The 13,958-nt window shown below is 40.1% G+C and overlaps 1 protein-coding gene across 1 annotated transcript in view; it reads left to right on the forward strand.

The window, feature by feature from the left end:
- ZNF527 (zinc finger protein 527) overlaps nt 1–13,958 on the forward strand; it is a 70,041-nt gene that overhangs the window by 10,769 nt on the left and 45,314 nt on the right. The window contains exons 2-3 of the mRNA XM_045570932.1: nt 10,171–10,297; nt 11,118–11,213. Of these exons, the coding sequence (XP_045426888.1) occupies nt 10,171–10,297; nt 11,118–11,213 (223 nt within the window). The remainder of the gene's footprint in view (nt 1–10,170; nt 10,298–11,117; nt 11,214–13,958) is intronic.

The following is a 13,958-nucleotide window of genomic DNA, read 5'->3' on the forward strand; positions in this document are numbered from 1 at the left end:
GGAGCATTTAATCCATTTACATTTAAAGTTATTAATGATAGGTACTTATTTGATGCCATTTTTATTTTATAACCCTGTGTTCCTTCTTCTCTTCCTATTTCTTTATTTTTACAATAGACCCTTTAGCATTTCTTGCATTGATGATTTGGTTTTGATAAATTCCTTTAGTCTTTTTTTTTTGCCTGTGAAGCTCCTGATTTCACATTCAATTTTGATTGATAGCCTTTCTGGGTACAGTATTCTTGCATTCAGACCCTTCCTTTGCATGACTTTGTATATTTTATCCCATTCCCTTCTGGCCTGATGAGTTTCTGTTGAGAAATTAGTTGCTAGTCTGATGGGGGTTCCTTTGTATGTAACTTTATGTCTCTCTCTGGCTGCTTTTAAGATTCTTACTTTGTCGTTGGTGTTTGCCAGTTTAATCATAATGTGCCTTGGCATTGGTCTTTTGGTATTCATTTTGCTTGGGACTCTGTGAGTTTCTTGTATTTGTGTGGGGTTTTTGTTCTCTATCTCAGGAAAGTTTTCTGTCATTATTTCTTCAAACAAATTTTCTATGCCTTCCTCAGTTTCCCTTCCTTCTGGAACCCCTATTATTCTAATATTGTTTTTTATTGTCCCAAAGTTCCCTTAGGCTCTCCTTCTGCTTTTTAATTTTTTTCTCCCAGAAGCTGTTCTTATTCGGTATTTTTTTCCATCTTGTCTTCTAGCTCACTGATGCGGTCTTCTGCTTCTTCTAGTCTACTCTTGATACTTTCTATTTAGTTCTTTACAGTAGCGATGTCATTTTTCATTTCCACTTCGTTCTTCTTCATCTCCTCTTGGTTCTTACTTATATTGTCAAATTTGTTTTCCATTCTTTGTAGCCATCATATGATCATTATTCTGAATTCTTCCTCTGGTAGGTTGCTTGCCTCTAACTCGTTTACTTCCTTTTCTGGTTATGCCTGCTTTTCTTTCATGTGCGGGCTGTTTCTTTGTTGCCCCATTATCTTTCTTTTCAGGATGTCTGGTTATGTACTTCTCTTTTTCCTGCGTTTATTTAAAGGCACAAAATACGACACAACCAGGTACAACACACAGGGCACTGAACAGAAATGGATTTGTGATATTAATAACCATTAGAGAAAGGCATATGAGGTGGTAGGAGAGATAGAAGAGAAAAAAAGAAAAAAGAAAAATAAAGGAAAAAAGGGAGTGGCAAAATGAAATTGGGAGTAGAGGGGAAAAAAAAGAAGAGAGAAACTAGAAGGATACGAAGAGAGAAATGAGGAACTAACTATGCATATGGGAAGGAAACTCTAATGTAACAATTCTTAATCACAGTGAATGCTAGCAACAGGTATCTGGAGATTAACGCAGTTTATAATACTAACTAATATCAAGCGGGGAAAGGGAAAGCAGAAGTCATAACTAATTAAAACACAGCTAACAAAAGCATACAATCAAACAAAAATAATAAGCAAAACAATCTTACAAAAAAGCATAAAACTTCGATATAGTTAACATACAACATCAAGGGGATAGAGAGAAAGGCTGTTTGTTTTGTTTTTTAAGACAGCGGAAAGGGAGGTGTGTATGGGCTTGTAGCAGGCGGTTGCAAATTATATATACACAAGTAGGATGAAATTTTAGGAGGTGGTAAACAGAAAGAATAGGGAAAATCTAGAGCAGGAAAGGGTTAAGATAAACAGGACACCATAGAAGATAAGGTTAGGAAGAGAGTGATAGCATAAAGGTAGGATTGAGATAGAATAAATTAGGGGTGTCGAACTCAATCAGAGAAGGGGCCAAAATCTAAAATCCAGCCTAAATCGCGGGCCAAATGGTTTACTGAACAGTCATAAACTGTCATTGTGATGGAAATGCAGCGGAGTGCAGTGATGACAGCGCGGTGCGGGCCACATTGCAAGGCCTGGCGGGACGGATTTGGCCCGCGGGCCTTATGTTTGACACATGTGGAATAAATCATTGGTGAAGGAAAGGTAAAAATAGACTGTAGAACACTAATCCTGAAGTAAAATAAAGAGCAAATAATATGACACTTAAAAAATAAATAAAGTACGGTAAGTAAGATAAAAAAAAAGTAAAATAGTAGTAATAATAATGCTGATTACAAATAAAAATGTATTAATTAAAAAATAAAATCAAGTGAGGAATAAAGAAAAAAATAATTTCTTGAGTAAATGTTGCAAATATTGAAAATAAAAAACAAAAATTAAAAAATTAAAAAATAAAAATAATGAAATTTGTAGTAGTGAAGGTCATTCACTTCCTCTATTGTTCTGTTTGGCACAACTATTTCCCAGACTGAACAGTATTGCAGTTCCCTGAGTTTCACTGCTCCTCAGTGTTGTAATCTGGTCCTGATTTTTTAAGCAGGTCTTGCTTTGATTTTTTATTACATTAGGGTAAATTTGTGATTTAGCCTTTGGGTGGCAGTGTTTCTGGGTTAACTTCCAGGGCTCTAAAGCCTTTCTAGCTTTTTTTTTTTTTCTTCTTCTCTGTGACATTGATCTGTGGAGGGGTTAGGGGGCAAGTCCAAGCCGACTGCACTCCCCTGTAATTCTCCGGATATGCCTCCGAGTCAGATCAAAACATGTTGCTCTTTAGATATCTCCCCTATTAGGAGCCCTGTCCACATTCACGGGTGACACCAGCCCAATAGCCAGGGGCTTCTCCTTATAAATACTGCTGCAGTCCTCCAGCTTCCACGCCAGGAGTGCGAGGGCTTTTGTCTTCTGCTGCAGGGACTTACCCTGTCACTGCGAAATCTGACCTTTTCGCTGTGTGTTGGAGTGCTCCTTTGAGTCTAAGTGTTCACGCTGCCTTGGACCAGCGTTCTGGGACTCACAGTTGCTCTGCGGTCAGTCACTGCTGCTGTGGGTGTTCAGGCCTCTGACAAGATCCACTCTTCCTTTAAAGATGGCGAGATTTCCCCATCCAAGCCCGTAGGTAGCTCTGGGAGGGGACTCAGCCCTGCCGTGGGTGCTTCCCTGTCAGAGCCACCCTGATCAGCAGCCCCCCACCTTCTCCTGGAGTTCGCCTGTCTCTTAGCTTGCTAATGAACACTCCCAGCGTGACCCTCAGCTGCTCTCTCTTTCTGTTTTAGGAAAAGGCTCAGAACCCGTCCATCTAGTCTTCTGCCATTTTGTCTCTCCTGCTACCTCATTTTTTAGGACTTTGGAGTACAGAGAGAGTCACAGATAGCCTCGATAGTCCTCTCTCCACCATCCTATCTAATAAAGAGGGAATATGCAAATTGACTATCACGCTGTCACAAAGATGACAGCACCCCTAGCCACAAGATGGCAGTGCCCAGTACATTCAGCCCCACCGGAGTACCACAGTTCTTTAAACTTAGCTGTGGCTGAGGGGTTGGGAGGTGGCAGATGCATGGTGTGGCCAGGCTAAAGCTCAGCCCTGCTGGTCACCCAGGGTTGGCCCAAGGTGCAGGCAAGCCTTGGATGGTGGTTGCCCAGCTGCCCAGAGTTGCCAGAGGCTCAAATAACAAGGGCTGGCCAAGGTTTGCACTGCTGGCAGTGGCAACAACAGAGGTGTGTTAGGGGCATCACCTTCCCCTGATCGCCGGGTCTCCACCTGCCCATGAGGGCTCCAGGGCATGAGTGGGGAGGGGCTTAGGAGGTTAATGGGGGGATGAGGACACATATGTAATACCTTAATATATAAAGAAATTTTTAAAAATGAAGAGCTAATGCTAAATATACATTATGCATTATAGCAAGGGATTGGAGTAAGAGGGATTGGCTACTAAGAAATAAAGAGAATGCTAAAGAAAACAGAAACAGCAGATAGAAGGAGCAGTCGCTAATCCTAAGGTCTAAGATACAGAACTCGATGACATCCCAGGATCCTGATCTCACAGGAAACCCTTGACCTTGATTCATTAATGGGCAAAGGAGTCTCTATGGTGCTGCACTTGTGGAACCTGCTGGAATCCACCCTCTGGAACTTACCAGAAGTCAGTTCTCCAGGGCGCTAGAGAAAACAGTTCACAAAGAACTATCTCGGGGGCCTGAGGAAGGTGCTGATTGCCAGCCACTGGAGAAGCAGGAACATTGTGAGATTGGGCTAGAGAAGCTGCCTGCCCTGGGAACCATGTCTGGAAGTTAGAAGCAAAGCCATTTCTTCTTGCAGCATCTCTCTGGCTCCCTCTACTGGAAAAAGTTAATATTACGTCAGTCCCTAAAGGAAAAAGATTGAAAGGGCCAAACTCCAATTTAGCAACTTGCAACTGTGAGGCCATAAATTGATAACTGGCACACCATATTGCTGGAAACCAAGAGCAACAGTAATTAAAATAAATGTGAGGAGTCCACCAGAAGGCTGAGTTTGGACTCCCTTTGATATTCACAGGATGAATATTTACATTTTATTACCTATTGCTGACTCAATGGCTTAAAGCAAACTCAACCTAAACCTGATAATCTTACTATTTACTAACTATTACCATTGATATGCCTGTTTGCATTTCTAAAAGGCAATTGTGTATTCTAGTAAATAAAAGCAGCTGGGAAAGGAGACTCAGTGGAACTTGACTACTACAGTTGAGCTTTTCCCTGGTTTCTTCCCATAATCAAATTAGTATTTCTTGTCTTGTGTATCAGTTTGTGCATCAGTCCTTTCTCCAAACTTTGAATCCGAAAGCCATGCTGATCGTGGATTTTCACACCATATGATTCCATTTATGTGAAATTCTAGAAAAGAAAATAGAATCATTTTAGTGACAGAAAGCAGATTGGTAGTTGCCCTGGAGTGAGGGTTGGAGTTGACAGTGAAGGGGCAACCCTTTTGGAGTGACAGAAATGTCTCTAGTTGCATGTTTGTATACAGTTATTAAAACTCAAATGTATACGTTTGAAATGTGTGCATTTTACTGGATATAAATTATGTACCAATAATGGTAATTTCTTTTTTTAAGGTACCCGTTCCCGTAAAGAAAAAAAAAAAGAATTGAGTTCCATATATTAAGTTTGAGAAACCTATTGCATATCCAAGTGGAATGTTATTGAGAGTCATTAGTTTATTTATTTTATTTTATTTTATTTTATTTTATTTTATTTTATTTTATTTTATTTTATTTTTACAGAGAGGAAGGCAGAGGAATAGAGAGTTAGAAACATCAATAAGAGAGAAACATTGATCAGCTGCCTCCTGCACCCCCCCACTGGGTATGTGCCCAAAATCAAGGTACATGCCCTTCACCGGAATTGACTTCAGTCCACAGGCCCCGACACTCTATCCACTGAGCTAAACCGGTTTGGGCAAGAGTCAAATAGTGTATTTAAAGCCATACGTAGGTTAGGATGAGATTACCTTGAGATTAGGACTATAGTAAATGTAGATAGAAAAGAAGTCAAGGACTGAATTTAGGTCATTCATCATTGTAGGGGTGTCGAACTCAATCAGAGAAGGGGCCAAAATCTAAAATCCAGCCTAAATCGCAGGCCGAATGGTTTACTGAACAGTCATAAACTGTCATTGTGATGGAAACGCAGCAGAGTGCAGTGATGACAGCGCGGTGCGGGCCACATTGCAAGGCCTGGCGGGACGGATTTGGCCCGCGGGCCTTGTGTTTGACACATGTGATTTAGAGGCTGACAAGAAAAGGAAGAACCAGCAAAAGAGACTGTGCAGGAGTGATGTAGAAGGAGAACTAGAACCAGAACTCCTGGAAGTCAAGAGTAGAAAATTTTCAAGATGATAATCAACTGAGTTACATTATTCTGAGAGAAATTGAGGCAGATGAAGACTGAGAACTGACTGCTGGATTTAGTAACATGGAAGCTGCTGATAGCCTTAAAAGAGCTACTTTATAGAGTGATTTGGACAAAAGCATCATTGCAATAGGTTTAAAAGAGAACAGAGGGCTTAAAAGTGAGAATAGAGACAGACCAAAATAATTTTGGATACATAAGAGGTACAGGCAGGCTCTGGAAGTAGGCTTGAAGCCATTTAAGTTCGAAATTCTGGAAACTCAAATACCCAGAACATATTTATGAGCTCTGGACAGGTGTGTTCAATAATGTACCCATTAGCCACATGTGACTACTCCAAATTGAGATGTGCCATATAAATATAAAATACATACTAGACTTTGAAGATTGTAAAGCATTAATACTTTCATATTTATACTTTCATATTAAAGGAATTAATACTTTCATATTTATACTTTCATATTAAAGGAATGTAAAGCATTAATACTTTTATATTTATTACAGGTTGAAATGATATTTTAGATATACTGGGTTAAATAAAAATATTACTAAATTACTTATTGCATATACCTTTTTAATGTAGCTACTGAAAAAGTTTAAATTACATCTGTGGCTCATGTTGTATTCTGCTGGACATCACTGATCTAATGGTGTTTGGAAGACTTTTGTTGTTATTTTTTTAATTTTTAATTTTAATTTTTTTCTTTATTGATTAAGGTATTACATATATGTCCTTATCACCCCATTGCGCCCCCCCCCCCCACTCATGCCATCACCCCCCTGGTGTTTGTGTCCATTGGTTAAGCTTATATGCATGCATACAAGTTCTTTGATGGATCTCTCTACCTTACTCCCATCCTCCCCTATCTTCCCTCTGAGGTTTGACAGTCTGATCGATGCTTCTCTGTAGAGAGTGGTTATAGGGTTAATTCTGGGATTGACCTGCTAGCAAAGCTGCAAACAAGTCCCAGCTTCGAGGGCACAGCCCTCTTAGCATAATTAAGCTTGGTCTTGTGACTGCTTCCTAGATCTTTCCTGGAGAGTTAATGGGCTGTGTGGGGTGCAGCAAGTGCTGCCAAAACAAGTGAAAATTACAAGAATATTGTAAATTACCTTGTTTACCTCTGACTATAAAATAAAACATAGGCTTGCAGTCTGTTTCAGTCACACACAGATGATCCACCTAGACCCATCTTATCCTCTTTGTCTGTCTTTTCTTCATCCTTCGTCAGCCTTGGCTGTGCTGGCACAGCACACTTCTCTGTCTCTGGGTCTGTTTTTGTTCATCAGTTTATGTTGTTCATTATATTCCACAAATGAGTGAGATCATGTGATATTTATCTCTTCTGACTGGCTTATTTCCCTTAGCATAATGCTGTCCAGTTTCATCTATGCTATTGCAAATGGTAAGAATTCCTTCTTTTTTAATGCAGCGTAGTATTCCATTGCGTATATGTACCACAGTTAAAACTTTTATTATTAAAAAGAGTAGAGAAATGGGACAATAGCCAGAATGATATCATGGAAAGAAATTTGTTTGTCTATTTATAGATGGAAAATATTGTATTAGTTTGTATACTGATAGGAATAATTCAGTAGAGTGAGAAAATACTGGTAATACAAGGGAGGTTCTGATATATCCATGATGTTTACAAGGGAGAAAGGAGACAATGTCCTTGTTTAGACAAGAGGAGGGATTGGTCTTATATAGGACGCCTAGAGTTTTATCTGTAGTAACAGAAGGAAGGCAAAATATATGAGTACAGATACAGGTTAGTAAACATATATGTTGGGCTAGAGCAGGGGTCGCCAATTGGTGGTCCATGGACTACTAGTGGTCCGTGAGGTCTGAAAGGTTGGTGACCACTGGTCTAGAAGATGAAGAAGTTCAAAATGAGAACAGGGTAGTACTTGGTGGTGATCAGAGAGACAGATGGTATGAAATAGTTGTCAGGGTGTGAGAGAGTGAATTTATTAAGGAAGTATAGTAGAGTTGCCTAGTGGTGTTTTTGTTGGATCTCTGGTACTATCCTAAAGCACATTGGATCAACATGTTAATTAGTCAGGGTTCTGGTAAGAAAATCAAAGGGGACTATTTACAAGTATATAGAAAAACTACAAAGGATAGTGCTATGCCTTGGGGTTTACTGAGTTTAGGCCTGAACCCAGAGAAGGAGATACTTGACAGCCACTGTGGCCTTTGATTGAAGGACAAAAATTAAACAGGGTGGTGTTACAAGGAGGGAGTCAGGGGAAAAAATGCTGAGCCTTGCTCACCTCCCTCCCATATCTTGCATGTGATTTTTAACTCAACTGAAATGGGATAAGAAAAAGGAGTCTCTTGGTGTCATCAATATAGGTTGGCCTTCTGCAACACAAAAGTGTAGAGGGCTACATGAAAGTTATGTTACACTATGTAGTTGTATGTTTTCTTTTCTCTAGCCACATTTATTCATATTTTACTGTGTAGAATAACCATATTTCATATTTTATTATCCTACTTAGTAAGAGATCAATACACAAATTAACCATTACTCTGTTCCACCAGCCATGCCCACCAGCCACGCCCCACCCCCAATCAGAGCGAGTATGCAAATAAACCCAACCAAGATGGCTATGGCCACAGAGAGCAGGAGGGAGGCATTTCCCCGGCAACAGAGGAAGCCAAGCTTTCCACATGCCCTGGCCAGCGTAAGCCTCCACTCAAGGCTACAAAGTTTCAATTATAGAAGGTAAACAAATCCAAACAGAAACGGCTGCCACCACTGAGTGAGCAGGAGGCTTGGCTCTGCTCCAGGCTACAAAGTAATTGTAGAAAGTAAATATATCCCAGATACCAGGGCCTCTAATTGGGTAGTTGGGGGGCGTGGCCAGCCTGCAAACCACCACAGGCCCCTCGCTCAGGCTGCTCCATGCCCCAAGGGAACCACCACCCTGATCTGGGACACCCTTCAGGGCAAGCCAACTGGCCCCCACCTGTGCACCAGTTTTCTATCCTATCTAATAAAAGAGTGATATGCAGATTGACCATCACTCCAACACACAATATGGTTGCCCCCATATGGTCAAAGAACCTCCCCCCATGTGGACACAAGATGGCCACCACAATATGGCCAGCAAGGAAGGGTAGTTGGGAGGGACCAGGCCTGCAAGGGAGGGCAGTTGTGGGTGATCAGGCAAGTAGATGAGGGCAGTTGGGAGGCACCAGGCCTACAAGGGAGGGCAGTTGAGAGGGACCAGGTCTGCAAAGGAGGGAAGTTGAAGGCGATAAACCCTGCAGGGGAGGACAGTTAGGGATGACCAGACTGGCAGAGGAGGTAAATTGGGGCAAACAGGCTGGCAGGGAAGCAGTTAGACATCAATCAGGCTGGCATGGGAGTGGTTAGAAGGTGATCAGGCTGACAGGCAGAAGCAGTTAGGGGCAGTTAGGAAGGCAGGCAGGCGAGCAGTTGGGAGCCAGCAGTCCTGGATTGTGAGAGGGATGTCCGACTGCCCGTTTAGGCCTGAGTCCGGTGGGCAGTCAGACATCTCTCGAGGTTGTCCCAGATTGGAGAGGAGCAGGCTGGGCTGATGGACAATCCTCCCCCCTACCCCCGTACATGAATTTTGTGCACTGGATGAGACCATTCAATGCCAAATGGAACTGCCATTTTTAAGCATTGAGTACTTTTCCTTCATATAGATGTAATAAGAATCTTCACTAAGGAGCAAATATTTCTTGAGTATTTAAAATGTGACAGGTTTTTTAATAGACACTGGATATACATGAGCTTACAAAACATGTATCCTTCCACTTATACAGCTTGTTATATCAGTGGTATAGCTTAAATTCTAATTTTTGGACATGTAAGTTTTTTCCGGATTTTTAAGGATAACCATCCAATCTAAATATCTTCACATATGCTTTATTATTTCTTCAAGATACACTCAAGGAAGTTTCTCCTCACATATAGAGTCTAGACCTTCTTTCACTACTCTGAGCCAGGTGATACCCCAGTTTGGGTAATATAAAAGGATTCTCCCTGTAAGAATGTCATGATACTTAGTATACATAACATAAAACTTTGCCTTTATTCATATACTTTTATGTCATAAATTCATGTTTCATGCTATAAGCTATTTTTTTCTGTGTATATTTCCTTTCTCTTTTGCAAAAATGTTTTATTTTCAAAGTGTGAGTCTGTTTTTGATATGTCCCCCTTTTTCTTAAAACCTGGGCATGTATTTGTTCCCCAATAATAATTTTCCTTAGACCAATTAGACCTGTAAACTCTGGCAGAACAACAACTCCTCCTCTTCTTCCTCCTCCTTCTCCTCCTCCTCTTCCTTCTCCTCCGGGGATCCCCCTCTTCTTCCTTTTTATTTTTTGGCTATGACTGTATGAGATCACTTGACAAACAATATATATATATATATATATTTTTAATTTCAGGAGTTGGTAACCTTTAGGGATGTGGCTCTAGAATTTTCCCAAGAAGAGTGGGAATGGCTGAACCCATCTCAGAAGGATTTATACAGAGATGTCATGTTGGAGAACTACAGGAATTTGGTATGGCTTGGTAAGGATGTCTCCCCATAACTCAAAACCTCCCCTCTGGAGTGTTTTTGCTTCTCCCATTGGGAATATCTAGTGGTTAGCTGAATTTCTACTTCTGTTCTCAGGGAATGATTTGAAGTAGTTTTTTAGTGTTAAAAATGAGTAACATCATTTGCTGTAGAATGATGGTTTGGAATAGCAGTATCAGTATGGCATGGGAATTTGTTAAATTGCAAATTATGGGGTCTCATTCTAGGCTATGGAATAAAAAAAACTCTGGGAATAAGCCCAGTAGTCTGGATTTTTTGTTTTTGTTTTTAAAATATATATATTTTATGATTTTTTTTACAGAGAAGAAGAGAGAGGGATAGAGAGTTGGAAACATCGATGAGAGAGAATCATCAATCAGCTGCCTCCTGCACGACCCCTACTGGAGATGTGCCCACAACCAATGTACATGCCCCTGACCGGAATCGAATCTGGGACACCTCAGTCTGCAGGCCAATGCTCTATCCACTGAGCCAAACCAGTTTTGACTAGTCTGGGTTTTAATGAACCCTCCAAATGATTCTAATGCCCATGAAAGTTTGAGAACTATTGTGGTTTCTGATTCAATAAGTCTGGGTTTGGGACTGGGAATATGTATTTCTGATGTTACTAAGTGTTGGTTCTTTTGCTCTAGCACTTTGAGAACCTCTGCTGTGGAAGAAGTTTCATCTTCATCTTACATTCTCTAGTCCTTTCTCTAGTACCCTTTCTTACCCAATGACCAAGAGATATGAGTTCTGGAACAGCTATAGCATATTCTGCCTCTCCCACTTTCATTTTTCTTCTGCATTCAGGACTCTCCATTTCCAAGCCCAACATGATCTTCTTATTGGAGCAAGGGAAGGAACCTTGGATAGTGGAGAAAGAGATGTCAAATGGTCAATATACAGGTGAGTGATGGGAACTGGGTAGGGCAGGCTATTGTAAGGTTTCAGTCCAAGTGGTCATTATCAGGCTGCCCTGGTTCCAGAAGAAAACTGAAATCTATTTAGCATGAACTTCCCTGAAACCTCACCTACACCTTGGCTTTTTCCTTCCTATATATGTTAAATTATATTCGCTCTAATACTTCTACCTATACCCTGAATTCAAGTTTTTCCCATCTCTTTTTTCCTATTTATAGTCAGAATTATATACATTTATAGATTTATTTTCATGAAAGTTATTATCAATGTTATATATGCACAGTGTTTAAAGAATCAAGTGGTTTTATAAGACTTATTCCTTTAAAAAAGATAGTCTCTTGCCCTGTTTCTCAGTTTCCCTCTCTCTAGAGAGGGATCCACTTTCTTTTATTTTGCAGTTTCTTTTGGTGTTTCCTATTTTGTGATTATTTTTTAAAGTTTAATCTTTATCAATATTTTCTCACCTAGAAAATAATAATTTAGTACTTTTTTATCCTGAATCCAACACATATGCACATGCGTGCACACACACATACATCTCACTCTCACCAAAATCATAACTTTGATTGAAATAAGTGTTTACATTACTATGAATTTTAAATGCTTGTCACAGCAGTGCTGTACATATAAAGATTACTTTTTTTCTGTAAACTTCTTAAAAATAATTTTTTACTAGTATTTTACATGACAGTTAACATACAATATTATATTAGTTTCAGGTGATTAGATATTATACTACTTACTAAGTGATCATCCTATTAAGCTTCATATCATCTGACACCATACATAGTTATTAAAATACTAGAGGCCTGGTGCACAAAATTTGTGCACAGAGAATGGGGCCCTTAGCCCAATCCGGGACATCCTCTCATAATCCTGTACCCCTGACTCCTAATCGCTTACTTGCCTGCCGGCGTGATCACCCCTCACTGCCTCTGCATGCTGGCCTGATCACCCCTAACTGCTCCCCCTTCTCCCTCCTTCTCCCTCCTCTTATCCCCCCCCCCCCCACCCGCCCCTGCCAGCCTGGTCGCCCACACAGCCTGCTGTTCAGTCGTTTGGTCGTCCCCCACTAACGCCCCCTGCTGGCCTGGCCATAGGCAGCCATCTTGTGAAGGCGTAAGGGTTAATTTGTATATTATCTCTTTATTATATAGGATTTTTGACTATATTTCCTATGCTATACTTTATAACCCCATGACTATTCTGTAACTACCAATTTGTACTTCTTAATCCCTTCACCTATTTCACCCATTTCCCAAACTCCCAAACTTTCCCAAACTTTCATCTGGAAAAATTCAATATGTATCAATGAGTCTGTTTTTGTTCTGCTTGTTGATTTGTTTGATTTTAGATTCAGTTATTGATAGATATGTATTTATTGCCATTTTATTGTTAATTTTTTAAAATCTCTTTTTCTTCTTCTCCTCCTCCTTTTTCAAAAAAGATGCTCTAAAATTTCACATAATACTGATTTGGTGGTGATGAACTCTAGCTTTTTCTCGACTAGAAAGCCCTTTATCTGTCCTTGATGATAAATTATAGTTCTGCTGGGTAATCTTTGTTGTAGGTCCTTGTTTTTCATCACATTGAATATTTCTTGCCAGTCTCTTTTAGCCTGCAAAGTTTCTTTTGAGCAATCAACTGACAGTCTTATTGGATCTTCCTTATAGGTAACCAGCGTCTTTTGTCTTTTGCTTTCATGGTTCTTTTTGTCTTTAAGTTTTTGCATTTTAATTATGATATATCTTGGTGAGGGCCTCTTTGGATTCATCTTGTTTTAGATTCTGCACATCCTGCACTTACTTGTATGTCTATTTCCTTTACCAGGTTAGGAAAGTTTTCTGTAATTTTTTCGAGTAGATTTTCCTTTTCTTGCTCTCTCTCTCTCTCCTTCTGGTGCTTTTATGATGCGAATGTTGGTATACTTGAGATTATCCCAGAGGTCCTTACACTATCCTCATTATTTTTTTAATTCTTTTTGCTTTTCTGATTGGGTGCTTTTTGCTTCCTTATACTTCAAATCAATCATTTGATTCCTGGGTTCATCTACTTTACATACAATTAATTCCCTATAAATTATTTTTCATTTCAGTTAGTGTATCCTTCATTTCTGACTTTTTTTTTTTTATAGTTTCCATGTCCTATTTTATGCTAAATTCTTTTATCTCCTTATAGCCAGTGTTTTAAACTCTGCATCTGGTAGATTTATTGTCTCCATTTTGTTTAGTTCTTTTTTTGGAGTTTTGTTCTCCAGAAAACATATTTCTTTATCTCCTCATTTTGGCAGCCTTTCTTTGTTTCTATTTAGCATAGGTAGAGATGCTATATCTTCCAGGCTTGGTATAGTGGCCTAATTCAGTAGATGTCCTGTAGGGTCTAGTGGCACAGCCTTCTCATTTACCTGTGGTGGGCATTCCAGATGCTCCCTCTCCCCTCTGTGTATACCCTCATGTTGTAGTTGAGCCTTGATTGTTGTTGGTATGTGAATGGGAGGGATTTATCCTTAGGCCAATTGGCTACAAGGACTGGCTTTGACTACCATGGAGGATCAGTTGTGCTGGGGCCCACCCAATGCATGGAGCAGAACTCATGTCAGTGGGACTGTGGTGCCTATTGAGTCCTCCTCTTGAGTGTGTCCTTTGTGGTCTAAACCTGTCCACTGGGTGTACTGGCTCAGGCTCCCCAGGAGATGCAGTCTGAGGTCACCTGCCACCTGTATTTTGAGCT

The sequence above is a fragment of the Pipistrellus kuhlii genome, unplaced genomic scaffold, assembly GCF_014108245.1.
Source record: "Pipistrellus kuhlii isolate mPipKuh1 unplaced genomic scaffold, mPipKuh1.p scaffold_m20_p_38, whole genome shotgun sequence".
Taxonomy (NCBI): Eukaryota; Metazoa; Chordata; class Mammalia; order Chiroptera; family Vespertilionidae; genus Pipistrellus; species Pipistrellus kuhlii.